This window comes from Ambystoma mexicanum, chromosome 8, assembly GCF_040938575.1.
Source record: "Ambystoma mexicanum isolate Mex_15411 chromosome 8, UKY_AmexF1_1, whole genome shotgun sequence".
Classification (NCBI taxonomy): domain Eukaryota; kingdom Metazoa; phylum Chordata; class Amphibia; order Caudata; family Ambystomatidae; genus Ambystoma; species Ambystoma mexicanum.
In genome coordinates this window covers 754,429,904-754,449,887 of record NC_090929.1, presented here as the reverse complement: position 1 = coordinate 754,449,887, position 19,984 = coordinate 754,429,904, and the positions used below count along the sequence as shown (strand labels likewise).

The window sequence follows — 19,984 nt, the reverse complement described above, 5'->3', positions numbered from 1 at the left end:
GCCCTTGGCAACTGCATGCCCCAGAGAGACGTTCCCCTGCAATATTGAAGGTAACTGGGAGGACCAGAAAGTCGCTGAGGTCTCGTTATGTAATCTGAAATACCCGTCCCACTATAAATGACAAAACCTTGAAAGAAAAGTTGATGAACTTGAATTGTGGTAATGTAAGAAACAGAGTCACAACTAACACAGAGAGAGATCAGTGTAAAAGTTGGGTAACGCTACCCTAGGTAGAGGAGAAGGAACCCCATCAGTCAAGAAGCAGAGAGTGGAACATTTCAGAGAGAGACTACTATGAAACTAAGACAAGAGGAGTCCATAAGATAAAAGACGCAAGCAACACCAAACCAGAAAATGGCGAACTATAATCACACAGAAAGCAACGTACACCCAGGGCCCTTTAACCTGGATCAAACTATACAACAAAGGTCAAGAAGGGACGCATGGCCCACGTGTAGAAAGGCCAAAACAAAGTGCTGCTTGGGTTGTTTCTATGAGAGAATAGTATCCGCTCAGTCAGTGAATCTAGGTCTGTCCAGCATGCTACTGTTGAAACAGTTGTGATAGTTGCTGTAGATAACCTATTGATACTAGACGGAAACCAACATGCTCACTACAGCAACTGACACCAGGATCAGGATTCTATAGCCTATCATACAAATGATTATTTACACTGTCATAGCAGCATAAGAAATGTAATCTCGGAGATTCTTTTTTAACATAAGAAATTGTTACAATGTCAGTTTATGCTTTTGCATCTAGGTTTTGAATATTTATGCTTTGTCAATTCTACTTTTCCTACTCTCTTATCATGGGGTTATTAGTTTTAATTCATATTTTGTGTGGGTCTTGTCTACTACACAATAAACTGTCTTGTAGTTGATGATGTGGAGGAGTGTAACACGTCTGACTTGATAATGCTTGCTTGTGACATTACACAAAGACGTTAACTTGCGTCACCTAGTTGCATACGGCCACTTGTTCTGTAAATTTGGATTTCCAGGTGCTCAGCACTCATAAATGCGCAGCCATCATGCTTCAGTAAAGAATTTGTTCCTCAAGTATCACGAGGCTAGCAATAAACTATGTAAGCAAAGCAACAGCAAATAGAGCATAGGATAACTGCACCATTGATGGATCGAAAATGTGCTGATGTTTGTTGAGATTGTTTTCCCCTCATATATGGTAAAAACGTTTTTAGCTCATTATGTGTTGTGCCTAGAACTTAAACGGCCCATACCCGAGCTCTTCTGTAAGGAACAGTCCTTAATTGAACACCATCAGACTAATGTGTGAACTGTAAAAAAAAATATTCCTTGAAACAGGAAATGATGCTGATCTCTTAAGTGGAAAAAGCCTTGCCCTTTTGAAATCCAGACAAGAACAAGGCACTTTTAAATTATTATTAAATAATCTTTTCTAAAAAGGGGTATATATCGGAAAACAACAACTCAAATTGAGGGCATTCAACAGAACCACCTTCAAAAGAGAAGGGCCAAGGGCAACTGAAAAGGACTACCAGAGAAGCAGGACAGATTTTCTCCTAATGTTTGGACTTGATTTATCGCAGTCCCAGCCAGTTACCTGTTTGTGAGCTGCTTGAGAACCTATCGACTTTGATGCCTGACTGCCTCTAATGCCAGTTGACAGAAACCGCGAGCTCTTCACGCCTAGTGTTACAAAAGGGGCTGTCAGGAGGGATTTCCCGAGACATTTGTTTATGCTCATCAGCACCCTGATCTAGCAAAGCTTTGGTTTCCTTCAGATAACCTGCATCTTACCTACTGTACTGTGAGCAAGCAGCCTCTCAGGACAAGAGTGGGCGTGATGGAAATATAGCAGAAAAAGGTATTCCGAATAAAGGGCGGGCCCTAAAAAAGTTATTGTTATAAAAAGGACTTTTATCATATGTTACCAATCAGTGAAAGACATGCAACTTTTCAGTCACATTGCAGGTATGTTACTTTCAAAGAAGGATCTTCGGAGGGAAAGGGAATAGTCCACATGGGTACCATCAGGAGATCCTGCGCTTTTTACCTAACCATTAGTCAGTGCTAGCTTCAGGGGTTTTGTAATGACTCTTTACACCCAATGTTAAAGATAGCTACAATGCATTTCAATGAGCCAATGCTTCTCTATGGGGAAAGGTTCCATCAACTTCAAACCAGTCTCTGCAGTTTTGGACTACGTGCACGCAGTCTCAAGGCACCAATGCTTCCCAATGACCCTTTCGTATGGGTCGTGGGTGGGGGGGTGAGGGGACAGGGTTTGTCCTGATGTAAACTCCAATCAAAGTTTCCGGCACCTTCTGCTCAAGTTTCAGCAGTTTCCAAAACTCCAATGGACTCTGGTTACTGGGAGGAAACGTCTAGAGGTTCCGGGAATACTGTAGTTATCTCCAGTGACAGACAGCAACTTCTCCGCAGAGGGGAGGGGAAAAAAAACTGGAGGATTGCCGCCAGCAACAAAAGGAAAAGAATTAGGAAACGAAGCCTCTTGCTGCTTGGATAAACTGGAATTTACCTGGTCCCGAAGAGCAACTGGTGCTCGAGAGGTGCAGCCAAAGACACGCAGAAAAACGTCAGGGTGTCAACATTTCTTTTACAGTTCCTGCCCTTGTCTTGTTGTGCAACCATAGACCAGGTGGCCTGTTTGGTTACGCTTATGCTTTCTGGTGCTACGTGTCCTCACCTCGGAGTGTATTTCCCACCCCAGGGATCACAGTACAAGATCATCTGGGTTCGAGTAGAAAAGTGTTTAACATGATAATTAAACATTCAAGTCAAGGGAACTAAGCACCACTGCAGTCTTCTTGTCTGGGTCTAGAGGTGATGGGTATCAACAGAACAGACACACTCAAAACTTAGTTTAACAGTTTGTTTGGTAACTGTTGCAGTGTGGAGTCAAAAGAATAAATACAGAAGGCATAAAGTGCAGCTCAAATGTGTCAGGCTACTACAGTAGTCTCCAATTACAGCTCGGGGAAAGCTCTAACTCCACAATGCCTCTCGGGACTTGCGTGGTACTAAGGTACCACTTCTGGGAAGTGAATAGAGTGCACAGAAGAAAGTCTTAAAAAAATAAATCTCTGTGGTTTCCCATTGTTCGGGTCTTAACTTTGCCCCAGGGGCCTCAATATTTTGGGTAAAGGTTTCATCCTCCATTTGCCCTTGTTCTTACAAGCCAGTGGGCCATATGAACATCACTGGGGCTGCTGCCAATTTGATTCCCAAGACGGTATGTCACCCAGGAATCTTCAGACTCCAGAATTTAGGGAGGGAAGACCATGTGCATCATGTGTGGCAGCTACCAGAGTTGGTAGCGGAGGCAGCTTTTGGTGCCTGTGTGGCAGCCAATAGGGAACCAGTGTGACGCGCACTGGGCACCAGAGGGGATACAGGGTGGGCGGCCATCTACCCTGGCTCTGCCACTGACCAGAGTCCAGATTGTGGAACAGGTGAGCTTGACATGATGGGAGGGTGACTAACTACTCTGCCTACGGTTGTAGCCTTCAATCTTGTGAAGCTGATTCGTCTTCCCCCCCATCCCTTGAGGTCCCTGCCTTCCCGATCCTACCCCCCCCCCTAGTATCCTACCTTCCACCAGAATCTTCAATCAGCTTGGCATCAGCTGGTCCTTGTTGCCCTGTTCCACTCGTCAACCTCTACAATCAAGCTCTCCATAAGATCTCGGTTCCTCCTTCCCATTTTATTCTTCTGCAATCATCGCTAATCAACATAGACCATTCTTCACTGTTTAATGTCACATTACACTATTAGAAGCTCTATAATCTTCCTGCCCTCTATATTACTTTGTGATTCAGATTATTTGCCCCTTTAGGCACAACTTCACTCGATCTCCAAATCACTCCAACGAGTCCCTTCTCCACCCCTTTGAACATGGCTACGGGTATCTTGGCTCGTCTGTTTGGAACCTAGCAGCTGGAGGCTGGACCAAGGAGCCCAGTGTGGCCAGCCTTCTAGACCACTCTTCTAGTCTCTTTATGTCTACCCCCGCCTTAATGCAACAATGGTGTCTCCTTCAGCCTGCTCCAAAACTGCTCCTGCACAGGTTTACAAATCTTACTCCCATTACTTCCCCTCTCAAATTCAGAAAGTGTTCAACACGATAATGCACCAGTCAAGGGAACTAAGCACCACTGCAGTCATCTTGTCTGGGTCTAGAGGTGATGCGTATCAACAGAACAGACACACTCAAAACTTAGTTTAACAGTTTATTTGGGAACTGTTGCAGTGTGGAGTCAAAATAATAAACGCAGAAGGCATAAAGTGCAGCTCAAAAGTGTCAGGATACTACAGTGGTCTCCAACTAAAGCTCGGGGAAAGCTCTAACTCCACAATGCCTCTCGGGACTTGCGTGGTACTAAGGTACCGCTTCTGGGAAGTGAATAGAGTGCATAGAAGAAAGTCTTAAAAATATAAATCTCTGTGGTTTCCCATTGTCCGGGTCTTACCTTTGCCCCAGGGGCCTCGCTGTTTTGGGTAAAGGTTTTGAGGGGTGTCACCCCTTTCCTTTTCATCCTCCAAGCCTGTGGCTTTTTGTAGGGCTCTATCCCCGCCTCCCAGCCTCTCTCTGATAAAAAGGAGACTGCTGTGGAAGATGTCATGGGAATTGTCAGGCTACGTCCCCGGGAAGGACTTCACTTCTCCTGTGGGAATTGAGATGTGTTTGCTCCTCCCCCTGGGGTGGTCCTCTCTCTGCCTGCCACACCCTAGCCCTGCCTTTCACATTTTCTCTCTGGGCTAAGGGAAATCAGGTGTGCAGGCTTGGTAAAGGGAACTTGGCAGTAGTAAGACACTGGGCCCGTGTGGGTCGCTAGTGGCTACTGAACAGCAGCTTCAAGAACCATGTGTCCATCTTTGAGTTCCTAATTCCCCACTTCCTACTTAGCTTGATGGTATAGGGACTGACTGGTAGGTCCCACCCCTGAGGATGGTTTCAAGTTCTGAGAAGGGACTTGGCACTGGCTAGTCCCTCTTCTTGAGTGATCAGATCATCTCTCCAATTGCCATGCCCTAACCCTGTGCCCTGGGAAAACAGAAGAAAAATCCATCACGGAAGCAAATCCTCTATTATTTCACTTATTAATGTGCACCAGTTTTTAAAGAAAAATAAATGATATTTCACAGGTGAAATAGTACATATTATGTTGCTACACTTTTCATATTTTGAATGAATCAAATATTTAATAAATAGTTTTTCTCAATTTTGGTATGATTCATATTTGTAATGAAGAACACAATCACATACTATTGGATGTCTTCATATATAACGGAATATAAAAACCAAATACCAAACCCCTACTGCGCTACCAAATGTATACGATAATGATTACGATTGGTCATTTATAACGAGCTTAATACCCGGAGGTTTCAAATGGCGGACCTGGGGATTGAACCTGTGTTGCTCCGCGTCGTCTTGATTCTAAGGCGAGCGCGTTGCCCCTGAGCTAGCCTCCCGAGACACATAAATGGCAAATAGAGGAAAATTAAGAATAACTCAATATAGTGCTGAACGCTGTGCTACCCTAAGAGGGCTCTATGAAGGAAACTTCAGAGACTATATAGTAACAAACTTTATTTTATCCTTACAAAGTGGATTTTGCCCAAGAATTCACTGAGCTATCTATAATTAAATGGTTGATCTAAGGAAATCTAGACATTCAGGGTACGTGTAATAAAGTGAGCTGTGAACTTGAAACGCGGTGACTTAAGGAAAATAGTTATTCAGGACACAGTGAGAGAACTGTGAGACACATGAGTGAGTAGGCGAATCAAGTTCTGGACAGGATTGAAGTGCTTGTCTCTGAGGAAGACCATCTAACGGCTGAAGCATGTGTTGGCCGAGGATACATAATACAGCTTTATGAACCTGAAAATGGATGATTGCATTTCTTAGAATAATCTACTGTGTAATTATAATCTATAGAGAATACATAAGGAAGTAGGAGCACAGGTGTCTGAGCTGCATAAGGAAAAACGAGATTATTTGTAGCCCCTGTGACAGTAACCCTGCCTTTCAATCATTCTCAAAACTAAAAAAATACAAATGGGGAAATCCTTTTTTATTACTGGCATCGAACTCCTCATTTAAAAAACATTGTGTGTTTGTTCGCATACTATGAATTGCTCAATCACCACAAAGGATGACATTACCATGGAACACCTCCGGCTAGGGTTTCTTGCATCATTTCTGACGACTTCTACAGATGAACAGATGTTTTGAAGAGTTACTATTTAAGGGTTCAGGTTTTGCTTTGTAGAAACGCTACATAAAATTGTAACTCTATCTGCTCTTACAGTGGAATTAATATCTCTTTGGACATTGGAGATCATGACCAGCTGGCCAATAGGTATAGTTGTCTTATAGTAGATTCACAAAGCCCCCTTATAATATATGCCCTGCTCTAAACCCAGCCCTCAGGATGGCGATGCGGAAGCCCCCTGAAGCGCCTTGCCAAGCATACCTATTACCAGAGATAGGAGGTTAAAGCCGGACAGAAAGGTTAATTGTCTGTAACCCAACAGAAACCCCAGAAGGGTTACATGAAAGTAACAAACACACACATTTTAGGAAAAACAATGTCTTTATCGAGAAAAACACACGAGCAATAGCATCTAAAAACCTTGTCAGGGTGATTTACATAATGTGCAATGTAATGAACGCATTGATTACTTCTGCCTATTGACACTATGATGCATGTTGGCTCCCTTTGAGTGGGAAGAGGGGGGGGGATTGCTGCTGAGGGGTGTGTGGAGGGGGGAAGTTATTTGGAAAGTTGGCTGCCGCCCTGACAGTTCTTTTAGCCACGTGGAGCTTATTTTGTTTCTCTCCCTCTCTTTTCCGAGGGTTAGAACATCCACCTCCGGCCCCAGTGCTATACTGCAGCGCTGCATTGGGGGAGCAGCCTTGCACTCCAAAAATAGAAAACAAAGTTTCCCTGTGTGCTCTGGGCGCTGGTCACATACAAAAAGAGAAGCCACAACTGCACCCCACCTCCTCCTGGCCCTTAGGTGGTCCCGATACATTAACGAACCACGAATGCTTGTAATGCCACCTCCTGTCAAGCCATGCTCCCTCTGCTCATCACCTAACGATGGGATGAGGAAACAATAAGACACATTTTGTCCTCAGAGTCTGGGTCCACGCACCTCACGGCACAGTGAAATAGAAGAGGTGGAAACAAATCCGGGCCACAAAAGAGCTGCCTGCATGTAACAGATTCACCATCTCCTCTCAGAGCGCCTAGGATCAACTAAACTAAGTTCAAGCTGAGGCTGGACTCTGCCTATAGCAATGCTGGCAGATGGTAGGCAGGGCTTAAGTCAAGGGAACGCGTGGGTGGACGGAGTCCCCCACTGTTTTCAGGGGGCATCTTGATATGCTAATTTCTGGTGATGCCACATTTAATTGCTATGTTAATGAGTCCCACTTCTTTTTTTCTGGACTTGACAGCTGGAAGAAGGGTCTTGTGTGAGAGCTCATAGCGTTCTAGTCTTTTACATACTCGGTGCCACTATGTAAGTGGGTACCGCGCACTGATGCCTAGGCATGCACATGGTGGGTGTGGGCACCACGTAACCAGGGAAATCAAGGAGACCGACCACACGCAAGAGTGGGAGAACGACGGGTGATAATCCACCTGCTCTCTATTTCTTTACCGGCGGAGACAGTAGCAAAGTAGTTCGAGGGCACTCTGCCTTCAGTTGACAGCCCGAGGCTCGGAAGGGGAGCTCCAAGGCTCAAGAAGCCCATCACAGTCTGCACCTGAGGCTCCCTGCTGGAGCACTAAAAGCTGCACGAGGCCCTGGTCCTCAGAAGGCCCGAGGACATAACATCCCACAAGCACAGATGTGCCCCACATGCTGGGCATGTCTTTCTCTCTTGGGAGGGAGAACCTTATGCAAACTCCTGGCAATATGGGAACAAACATGCAAGAACCCCAACAAAAGACAAGTGCAGTGTCCATCCTTTTCCCAAAAGGGAGCATTCATTCACTGCATCCAATCAAGTAAGCCAGCAGTTCTGACCATTAATTTTTTTATTATTTATTTTTTATCAAAGCAGACTGCAGCTCTCCATTTTACTCTTTCAGGGTTTGTTTGTGGCTTGTTTAATTTGGCAAATGATGCCATATGTATGGACGCTTGGGCTAGCATTCAAAAGAGACGGCCCCCACTAGGATAACAGGAGCCATGTAGAGAAAAAGGGCCCAAGCTCACCTTCTTGAGGGACACCACAGCACTGCAGGACCTTTCCTCTAAGTAAAAGCATTTATTCGAATGTTTACTAAATGGCCAATTGCTAATTATGGCTGTAATTATTGTCAGCCCTTATGCCAAGTTATGGCTTGTCGAAACCCTACTTTGGTTTAAATATAATATTTCTATGTGCATTCATTCAATGTAGATGAATGAACATGTCACTGCTTTATTTGCCCAGTGTTGGGCTCCTCCTTTACTGGAGGTTCTTTGATTGGTTGCGTCAACACTGCAGGTGGTGACACACCTTTGCCATTCATTTATCTACAGGCTTTTCCTTTTAGGTGCTACTTGATCCGCCCAACAACTCAGTGTCAGAGAACCGCGGGCCCTTTCTGCATGGGAGCAGTGTAGTTTCCTTGTACTACAGATGGCTCCATTCATAGTTATCTACTCTTGCAGTTTTACTTCAACGGTTGTCAGCCCGCCATTTTGCCATACACCTGCGCATTGTCCATAGCACCAGGGTAAACAATAAAAAAGAGACTATATGGACAGAAGATGCCCCAATTACCACGCCAACGTTGGTTTGTGACCGCAGGTAGGGTACCATACACAGAGACATGCATCGACTTTCATGTTCTTACCTGTTAACTGTAAGGTTTATCTCATCTATGCAGCCTTTGATTTTGTTCTGCGCTTCTAAATGTGTCATATGTTCCGTATTTTCCCCTTCAATGGCAACAACAACATCCCCAATGCAAACATTGGCTAATGCCGCTTTACTTCCTGGAGTCACCTGGAAAAAATTAGAACTCCAATTACTCACAACCAATCAATTAATGGCTTGTTAATTTCTCATTTTTAACTTCAAATAGTCTTAGTCAACAGCATTCGGATTAAGTTGTTGTGCAGGACAGAACACAATGGGGGCAATTTTCTAAAAAAAAATGCCAATTGGAAGCAGAGGACCGCCACCGTCAGCTCTTACGTAGGGAACACTTGTGTATGAGCGCGATATAAATAGAATATCAATATCAACCCTTCATGCAATATTCACCACTCACAAAGCAGAGAGTAAAGGTGAGGAGTAAACCAAGGCAACATCCCTTTTATTTCTCATAAAGCGTAAAGTAAAAGTGAAGAGTAAAGGCCTTCAAATGATGCTTGCAGGCAGGGTGTTAAAATGGATTGCAATGGAATCCGCCGGGTATGTACCTGGGGTAAATGCAGGGTGTTCTGGATTGGAATCCTCTGGTTTTACGCCTGTATGAAAATGCCATGCCGGCGTAAAACCTTGTGCTTTCCAAGACAGCAAGGAAAGCAAAGCAGAGGTGTAAACTCCGGTGCCTTGGAACAGAAGGAAGATGGGGCAGATCATTAAATGGAGGCATACCACCAATACGCCCTGCTTTTAAGCCTGCATTAAAGAAATGAAAACGACACCCAATGACTTTAATGTAACGCTTTTGTTTAAATTCAGAAATTCATGTGTTTAGAAAAAATACAAACCTGAGGGTGTATTCTTTATGAAAAATACATTTAATGTTACTAGGTTCTCAGTACTGTGATTACACAAACTCCTCTAGCAAGACTATTCAAAGACAGGAGAGGCTTCCAGGGTGTAAAGGGTTCATTATAGCATTTCCTGCAGAAGACAGGATAATAATAGTTTTTATGAAGTGCTTCTGTCAAAGTGCTGTAAATAGAACATTTACTTTTATTCCCTAACGGAAGTTGGTACTCATTCAGCAAACCCAGAAGCATGAAAGGCTGAGTTGGACTTGCTGGAATTCGAACCTGTAGCTCATACACAGATCTCAGTAGTGAGTACTTGGCCTCCATCCAGCCCCTGGTAAGATAGCTCAGGAGGCTAAGACAGAGGTAGAACGTTTGTAAAAACGAAAATGCTGCCCTATGCCAATTTAAGTTATAACATTATCTACAACGTGGCATTCTTAGAGCCCAATCCTCAGGACAAGTTCTTTTCCGAGATTATACGTTTTCATACATATGTTAGACAAGAGGTATATTTTCGATATTGTTTTGGTTACATTCAGTGTGCCCACTGTCTTATAAGTGGTGTGTGCTCATAGGTTGTCATTTCATGGCTACCACGCATCTGCGGATAATTAACCAGCATGGAATGCAGTAGTCGTGTGGGAACCCCCTTTTGGTGGTTGTGGGAGGGAGCCTGGCTACAGCGACACAATGCCATGCTCTGCTTTTGTGGGTGATTCTCGTGCTAGAATTTAAACCCAGAAAACCTAGTGGGCAGGAGCGCCTCATGGCTGCAGAAACTCAGTGGGCGATTGTTTTCAGGGGAAGTGCAGTAGTAACAGTTACTACATAGGTGACAACAGAAAGTGCGTGTGGGTCCAAGGCTGCACTGCATCAGTATGTCTGGATATTTGCCATGAAGATCAATACGAAGCACGGCAGCATGTTTTCTATTAACTGGCAATTGAGGCAGAATGATAACTAAGTATTGGCACAGGATTGACTGCGAGCTTAACCTCTGATGTGGCGCTGTGCTGGTCAGACACCGAGCAAGGTTATTGGGATTATGTCTTTGCACTTCCTAGCAAAGTGTGCCAGTGGCTAAGCAGCGACATAGCTACCAGACAGGTTGCTTAACCAGTTGCCTCCAAATATAAGTTTGAAAAATTAATCGGAATCGTTTTGCTCGGTCTCTAAACTGGTGCACGTTGCAGCTCTGCTGGCTGCTAGGCCAGGCTGCTTGGTAATTTGTGTATTTCGAGAGAGAAGCAAAGCATGACCCCTGGTCACACTACCCCAGGCTGGAGAAGCGATGAGGTCTTCCAGGCCACAATGCTTTAAATCAGACAGGAGTTCTGGTTGTCTCAGGATGATGATGACGATGATGCCCGATGGCAAGCTACAGGGCGGCAGATAGGTGAGGTGTGTAAACAGAGAGCCAAGCCCGACACATATATGCACATATGACAAACACCTCCACACCTCACCCTGCGTAAACCCATGAAGCCCCTGCTCCCCTTTAATGAAGCAGTGGGCACTTCACAAGGGATGCTACGTAGACAATTCTGCTCAAAAGGGATTTACTAACCTAACAGTCTTATAAAGCAACATAAATGATACTAGAATAACCAAATAGGAGGGCTTCAGTACTATAAAAGGGGTTTACCCTGCGACTCACAGACTCGGAGTTGAAGAGTTCCCTCCCGTCTCGCTTGGACATTCTCAGATTCTCTGATCTCTAGTCTTTATTTTTTGTAGCATGGGTTTAGTGGGGGAGACCTCCTCCCGCTGTCCCACATCCTGAAAACAACTACCAGCTGGAGCTTTGTAAAATTGCTAGCCAGTTTTTGATGAATGCCATATTCTCACCCAGGCAACTGGTAACTTAAGGACCTCTGTTGGCTGTCTTTTTGGGCCTTCATCATCTCCTTGTCTCCAGGCCCTAACTCTCCAGCCCACCAACCTACAACCACTCTACTCCCTGTCATTCAGTCACATGTTAGCTCCTAAATACTTCAATTCTAGGCCTCACATTCACCTGACCAATGCTGCACAAGTGCTTATACTGTAAGGAATCTGAGGACGCTCTCACTTCTTTCCCCGAAATAGCCTCTCCCCAAGTTGCCAGGAAAAGGCTGTTGTTTTAAGATCTAAACCCCAGAGGTTGACATGCAAGGGAGGATCACCTGGGAAGAGGAGACTTGGGTAGTGGGGATGAGGCACGTTTGGGGAGACACAGTGTCCCCATTTCCCTTTCATCAGGAATCCAATGTCCCCCAGGCTTTTATGGGATATTTCCAATCCCTTCCCTATTGTGTTAGAAAACCATCTACCAATGCATAACACTACGGTACTCAGATTAGGAAGAAACCACATATGAACTTACATTCATTCTTTATTAATTCAGACATACACAAACACCAATCTGGTACTGGGACGAGGAAAAGGGATGCCGAGTACCAAGACCGTTGTGAAATCAATGCAAGTGGCCAAAAGAGCAGCATAAAGCGGAAGCAGATTAAGGCTGGCGTTGTCGGAAGGTCTCCAGCGGCAGGATCAGGCTGTCAACCTCCTGGGGTCAAGAGGATTCCCTCTCCGATAGCCCGAGGTGTCGGAGACCCAGGAAGAGGGGCTTGCCGAGCTGGGAACAGCAGCAGCCAGGCAGAATTGATTGAAGCAGAGAAGGGCATTCGAAGACAGTGTATCCAGTGAGTCAAGTGAGGCTGAATGACTGTGGGACGCTGTGGTGCGAGCCGCGTGGTGAAGGAAGGTCGAGCGCTCGCGATAGTGCAAGCGACAGCAGAGGCAATGTGATTGCCGGTCGAGAAATGTAAAACACAGATGTTTGATGACTACGGTAACGTGAAAGTTGATGAACAGAGTGGTTTGTGAATTCGGAAAAGTAGTACAGTTGGAAAGGCCACAGAAAGGCCAGAAAAGCACTAAACCTGAAATTGAATGAGAAGCCGTGAGCAGGGTGCAAATTCCCAGCAAGAGAGTGAACTGGGAATTTGCAATTACATTGTTTTGGATATGAATTAACTGCAATTTTGAATAACCAACCAAGGGAAAGTAATAATGAGTGAATGCCACATGAGTGGAAAGCAGAGAAAAGCGTTCCCTAATACAAAGGAACTGTGAATCATGGAAACTAAAGAAAGCAAGCATTGGTGATGAATATAATTGTTAGGGAGAATTCTCATAAATGTGGTAATTCCCTTCACCTTAGAGACCCCTAGCAACTTTGTTGGATTTTGAGGACTTGATATTTTTTACCTGGAGAGAGTGTGAGCCTTTTTTCCCCACTATCTCATGTATTTTGATGTGTGTTTTACTCTTGTGTTCTTTGATTGTGGAGTTTTAGACAACTCCATAGGTATCATCTTTTCATGTGTGTCACACAGCACCCTCATTGGAGTGACACAGGAAAGCTTTTTAGGCTGTCGCAAGGTTTAAAAACCTTCTCTAGGATAAACTACTGTTTCCCAGAGAAAGTAAAGTGAAATTGACTTTACTAGTCTTTCCAAATTCCTAGACCCAGCACACACTATCTTATCATAGAGTGCTGGAGGGGTTACTTAGTATCACCTATGTCTAGAAACTCATTTAGCAGTCAAATGCTACCCTTTCCTCTCGAAATGGCTGGTGGTAGGGGTTTTACAACTTACTACCATGATTTTTCCCGACTGCGAACACCGGTAGCGTTAAATCGCGGGAGCTCTGTTTTTCAAGATGGCGTCTGAGCCTCCTTTGTTTAATCAGGGACTGGTGTTCTTTTTTCACCATTTCCTTTTGGAAAGGTCCTTCTAGAGTTTGTCTCCGCATGCCAAACCAGGTTTGGTCCTTTTGTTCCTATGCCTCTGGCGGGCTTCAGGACTGAAGACCGCCTCTGGCGTCCGAGTGTTTGGGGTGTGCTGGAAGTGAGAGAGGTGCTCGAAACTCCCTGTGCTTAGTCTCCTAGGAGACCCAAATGCACTCTGGCGTGATTGGCTGGCAGACTGTCTGGCAAGGACAGCCACCCTGCTGGGTGAGTGGCAGCTAGGCTGGAAAGAATGGGAGAAAACGGTTTAAAAGGCAAGTCTCTTGGCTTGGAAGGCAGAGTCGACCACTGCAACGAAATAACCGTAGACGAGCTGGAAGAGGACGGCTGCTGCAACTCCTGGACCGTTGGTTTGCCCAGTGAAGGGAAGCCCTGCTGCAGGAAACCGAATTGCCAAGTTCATCAAGACAGAGAAGCCCTTCAAGGACGACTTCTCCCTTTGAGTTGGTGGGACCAATCAACTCGTAAACCACCTGGATACAATTCTCACTGGTGGTTGTATTTTCCTCAGAGTGCTGCAGGAAACCGAAAAGCCAGGGAGAAGGACACCAGCTTGTGTGCTTGACGACAGCTACCGTAATTGAAGATTTGCCTTTATCAGCTTCTTGACCAGTCCCTGTGCAGTGCAAGAGTCCTGACGTCCTTCCTCTTGTCCCCATGACTAAGGCTCAGGAACAGCGAGATCTGCAGGGACTGTCAGGAACAGACGTCTTCAGCTGCATCTTTTTCTTCATTGTAGGGTACTGTGAAAACCCGACCAAGAGAATTTACCTCTCACTGTGAAAGTGCTCGAAACTTTGGCAACTTGCAGGCCTAGTCAGCTTGTGACCCAACATATGAATCTTTCTTTTACGAACTACTTCTGAGAACTTTGGCAAAGAATTTTCCATTTAACTTCCAGAACTGCTTTATCCTATACAAAACTTTAGTCCATTGACTTTGGCCTAACCTATTGCATTGAATCAACTCCTCTGGGGAACTAAAACTATTTGCACTGTTTAAGAGTAACTGTAATATTTGTTTTTATCAACTTATACCTTTTTGTTCCTACTTCAAATGCTCTGAATGCCATTTTGCTCCTCCTTCAAAGTAGTCTAAATGTTGCAGAATCTGATATTGTGAAGTACTGAAGTATAGTTTTGTGTGCTATAGATTGCCTCATTCTAGTGAATGTTTTATAACTGACTGTGAAATAAATTAATAAGTTTTACCAAGAAACCTTGAGTATAAGAGTCTATTTGAATACTTCTAATTATAGACCTCTGTTTAACACCCTTACAGCTCACATTCCCTCTTGAGATAAACCTGACTGCTCAGCAACGCTACTACAAAACTGTAGTACAGACTTCTACCAAAGGTTGGTTTTGCTTACACTTGTAGTCCTAGTTGTGTGTAGTGGTCCCAAAGGGTACTGCATACAAACTTGTCCTAACAATAATGAACTGTGAAATAAACAAGCTGAGAAAAAGCAAGCGTTGGCAACAGCCATAAGGAAAAGAGGAACTGTACAAGTTGAAAGTTGAAACACAATGAGAAAGTTTGATAATCCAACAAGTGAATGGTGGCAAAACAAGTGTTGAAAAGGACTGCAAGAATGTACGTCCAATACCACTGTTTAGCTGAAGCAGTGGTTGTGAAACTGTGGAAAAGAAGCCAATCAGGTTGGTCGATTGTGTGACCTGTAATGGGTGGACTGTGTGGTCTGACAACTGCACTTAGACCGAATACACCCCACTAAAGAAAAGCCACCTGAATAATCTATACGCCTATGGTTGACTATCCAAAGAAGCTTGTATCTTGTGAACTTAAACAGTTGAACTTTATGATGTTGATGAAAGAGCCAAAAAGCTTGAAAGCCGGGAAGAATCCTGAGAAACTGTGTTGTTGTGAAAACAGTGAGAGACTGGAAAACTTGGCGAAGAGAACCCCTTGTGATTAAAAGTGAACTATTTTGTATCCTGTGGTAGGGAGAACCCCTTTCCATCCAAGAGCTGGAAGAAGCTCAAAACATTTTTTTAACACTTTCACTTGATGCCGACAATCCCACATAGTTTGAACAAATAGATGTGAGGGCAAGTATAGGTTTTGTACACAGACGGACATTTGCTTTGGATTTCCTGATGCAAAATATCCTTAGTTTATTTAGGTAGGGAAATCCCACCTTAGCATAGGGCAAGATAGGCCTTATCCCAACCTCTTTGTGATTTTAAATAAAGGTTTGTAGCCCAAACATTCCTTAGTTGTCTGTGTCTACTTCCTGACACACTCACAGTACCTACACCACTCCCAGGCCCGACCTTTGGTGCCTCAGGGCTTGCCTCTGCACCTTTCTTTATGTCTTCTGCCAGATTCCACATTCCCCATTGTTCGCTCCCCCTCTTGTTTTCACCACCACATTTTACCCTGCCTCATCTCTGCCACCTCTTTTGTGTATCTTTGCACTCTTCCTCCCACCCTCCTTTATTCTTCTTCCCCTCCTCTGCCTAATTTTTTCCTTCCACCACTCTTCTACCACCAGCAAAACACTGCTCTGCTACCTTGCCACTCTCCCACCTCCTCCCAATTCTCTCCCACTCTGTCCCCAAACGGCCAGACTCCCGGCCTGAATCACCTGTTTTTTTAAAGGGCTCTGCTCCCTCCACCTGGGCTGGTCTTAGCCTAACTACATATATGCAGCTGTTCCTGATAATTGTTTGCTGCTGGGGATTGACTGACTGCAGAGAAATCAAAGTGATCATGTGTCAGAGGGTCAATGTGATAATTTCGCCTGCAAAAAAGTTTCCTAACCCTTAAAATACTTTCCCCCAAATATTCTAGTAGGGGTATCATTTTATATTATAAATTTGGAACCTAGATATTTGGGGAAAGCGTTTATTTTTACTGAGGGTGCATGTTTTGAGAAATGTCACCCCCTGGTGGCCATTTCCCAGGCTACTTTAACACAGGCCTCAGTGTGAGATGTGGGCCAACAGATCCCAAATAGGTGGACCGAATCCATAAGAGCCACGTCTGTCATCTTTATTTCAGAATGAGGTTCAGGGCTGGTCTTTTGGCATTCCCACTCCCGGGGCCCCGTTACTCAGAGCCCTGCTACCTGGAACGCTGCTGCATTTGAGAATATGGTGGAATAAACAAACCTAGTTCTCACAATGAGATTACTGGTATTTAACAGGCTCAACAAATGTACGGAATCTCCAAAAGGGACGATAAGATCTCTCGACACCTTAATGTGACATGCTTCTGCTCTTCTCCTGGGGAGGGGGGGTGGTAGGACTGTCCAGTGCATACGCCTTATGCGGCTGCCGGCCTGACATTACACTGCAGGTGGTGGGACGCTGCCCCCTTCGTACCTCAACCATCACCACAAAGGACACACAGAGGTCTTCGTCACACCCCTCCTATCAGAGAATCATTGTGTTACGGCAGGCGATGATATGGTGCTGTGGATTATCATTGGGTCCTAAAGTGTGCTGTAGCAGAGAAAAGTACTGCAATCCTGCCTCTTCCACTCCATAGTTAAGTTCCTGCACTTAACATGACTTGAGGTTGTAATATTCACTAGGAAAGAATTCAATTGTGCAACCAAGGATCGTTTTGCCCCAGTGCACTAGTACATTGTCACTAATCCTCTGAGTCGCATGCAAGGTACAAGAGACAATTCAGGCTTGCACCAAAAAGTGCCAGAAAGCCATGCACCAAAAAAAAAAAAAATGTATATTGTTGATTATTCGTTTATGGTGGTTCAGTGATAATCCATACAACTAAGTATTCTATTCATAAAATACACACGGCTTTTCATAAAACACACCATGGTTCAGCTGTAGACAAACTGGTATTAAAACATGTATTGAACTTAAAGTAATTAACTCAAATGTGTGCAGTTCTTATAGCACACCTATTAGAAATGTAATGGTACGTAAACACATGTTACTTAAGTCAAGTATAATGATTTGGTACAATTAATTATATGAATTGGTATGAAAATGCAGTAAACCATAGATCTTCTCTATAGAAAAATTGTGAATGCACATTTAAACGTAATTAATCACCATGTACCTTAGTATAGACGCTGTTAATCTGAGATAAATACCTTCCACTAGAAGTCACTAAGCACTTTATAGCCGGTCAAATGGTCACTCGGACGAATGTGTGTCATATTTAAAATGTAAAAACCCTCTTCCATTTGTTGCAAGTACTCCTAGGTTAAAATTCAAGGCCCGGTTTTCATTAGAAGAAATACTTCCCAACAAAGGCCCCGCTGGAAGGGTTAGTTTACAGGAACCAAATGAATTTCTGATTGAGGATGTTTGTGTGTGCATATGTAGTTGTGCTAAAATGTCACTATATTCCTATTTTAGAGTGCAAATGTTACTTGGCAACAGTACATTTCTCAGTGTAGTCTATTGTGGGCCAGACAGCCAGTTTACAGCCACTAGTCCTTTCACGCCTGTTGTACCCTCTCCTAGATGCTCATCTGGTCTGCCTGTTGGGAGTCCTTCCTGCCTACACTTACTCGTGCTTGCTGTACCCTCTCCTAGATGCTCATCAGATCTGCCTGTTGGGAAATTGTGCTCCCGTCACTGTATAAACTCTGACCAACCAGTCAAGGTTTATTGCACTCCTATTGGTCTTCGTCCAGGCCATTATGGATGACCATTCTTTGACTTATGCAGATGTTTGCAAGATTGTCTGTGTTTGCTTGGATTATCTCAGCATTCAAGAATCTGCAGAGGGCGACGTAGCATACAAACTACAGAACTTCAGAAACAGCAATCTAACCCAATGTCCGAATCAGAGACCAAAATGGTAAGCCGAGATGGCAATCTCTTGCATGAAAACATGTTTCGTGTGGATTGCTTCATTGTGCAAGTAAAATATTTCGGACCTCTTACGCATGTTGATATTCAAATCTGTATCATTCGTTTCACACTTTATTGCAAACCATACTTATTCTACTTATTCCTTCACATGGAAATTTAAAACCTTCACCACTAAGGAATTTGTTTTTTTTGTAAAATTCTAATCATATGCAGGCCCACAATCAAGCAGTGGCTGGCTGCAAAAGAGAAATGTGGAAGAAGCTCCATCTACTGAAATTTTTTTAAACTAAAAGTCCTGCCCAACTAGTGGAAGAAAGAAGAATTCGCCAAGGGTATCGGAACTGGGTGAAACAATCCAAAGCTTCCTGTGAGCAATGGGACAGAGATGAAATGCTCCTTTGTTTAAAGGACAAAAATTCCCAAGCATTTTGGCAAATAATTAATAGCAGCGAAGCTCCCCAGTCCCTCCTCCAAATAAATGGTGTTTCCCAAGCAGACTGGGTCTCCCATTTTGGCCAGGCCTTTTCAGCTCCGGAGAACTCTAGTGGGGAAGGAGTACTGCCATTATGGGACTCCAGTGTGTTTTCAGTGACGCCATGATCCTAAAAGTTATAAATTCGATCAGTTCTTCAAGAGCACCGGGACCCAATGGATTGGCTAATCTTGAACTTAAGTCAGATAGGAAATCTTGGGCTAGGACACTCTGTCTTACTTAGAAATATACTTGCTACAGGAACATTTCCATCTACGTGGTCAACGTCCCATATTGTTCCAATATATAGAGCTAACCCGTCGAACTATCACCAACTTGCGCTGCTTGATGCAGATAGCAAAGTGTTTGCTTCAATTGTCCTTCACCATCTGGAGACATGGTTAGTTGAGAAAGTGAAAATCTCAAAGTGTCAAACTAGCTTTAGGCGAAATATGGGAACTTCACTCAATGGATTAGTGATTATCATGATCCAAGATCTTGCGCTAAATGGGAAATATACTGTGGTTTATGGTGCGTCTTGACTTAAAGGAATGGTCCGGTCAAAATGTTTTATTGCCCCTATGGGTCGGCCATGTGTTTTTAAGCCTAAATCGCTCGATTTTAGAAAAATTTCCTATGGACCTTACCTGAGTTTTCGTCCATTAAACGCACGCGAAAACAGGCATCAGGGAGCTGCCATTTTGTGATAATCCTATCATTTCCCCCATCGCCCTGGCTGACCTGCTTTTGCGGCACTAAATCATATCCCCCGCCCCTGAGCCTGTCATCAGCAGATGCGTACCGCCCATTTCACAACGCCAAAGCACGTCTCGTGTCAACATTCGCTGCGCTTCAGCTAATGACGTGTCGCCATGGAAATGGCAGGACACCTCTTTCCTCAATAAGTATAAACAGACCGTTTCACAACACACAGCAGCAGATTTCCTATTCCATTCCTCTCTCTGTGCTAATTTGAGTATTCTGTGACTCGTTTCTGTGCTCTGGTCAGCTACCTTCATTGCTTGTAGCCCGTGTGAACAGATACCAGTACCACCGCTATCAATTATTTTAGTTTGTGCAACACACAATGATACAATAATGCCCTACATGTACGAGCCCGAGTATACCGAGGAGAAACTACTGGAAAGGG

At 44.2% G+C, this 19,984-nt stretch overlaps 1 protein-coding gene across 2 annotated transcripts in view; it reads right to left on the bottom strand.

The window, feature by feature from the left end:
- PDLIM1 (PDZ and LIM domain 1) overlaps positions 1-19,984 on the bottom strand; it is a 563,378-nt gene that overhangs the window by 395,969 nt on the left and 147,425 nt on the right. For both annotated transcript variants that reach the window (XM_069610591.1, XM_069610590.1), the window contains exon 2: positions 8,870-9,021. In XM_069610591.1, coding sequence (XP_069466692.1) covers positions 8,870-9,021 — 152 coding nt within the window. The remainder of the gene's footprint in view (positions 1-8,869; positions 9,022-19,984) is intronic.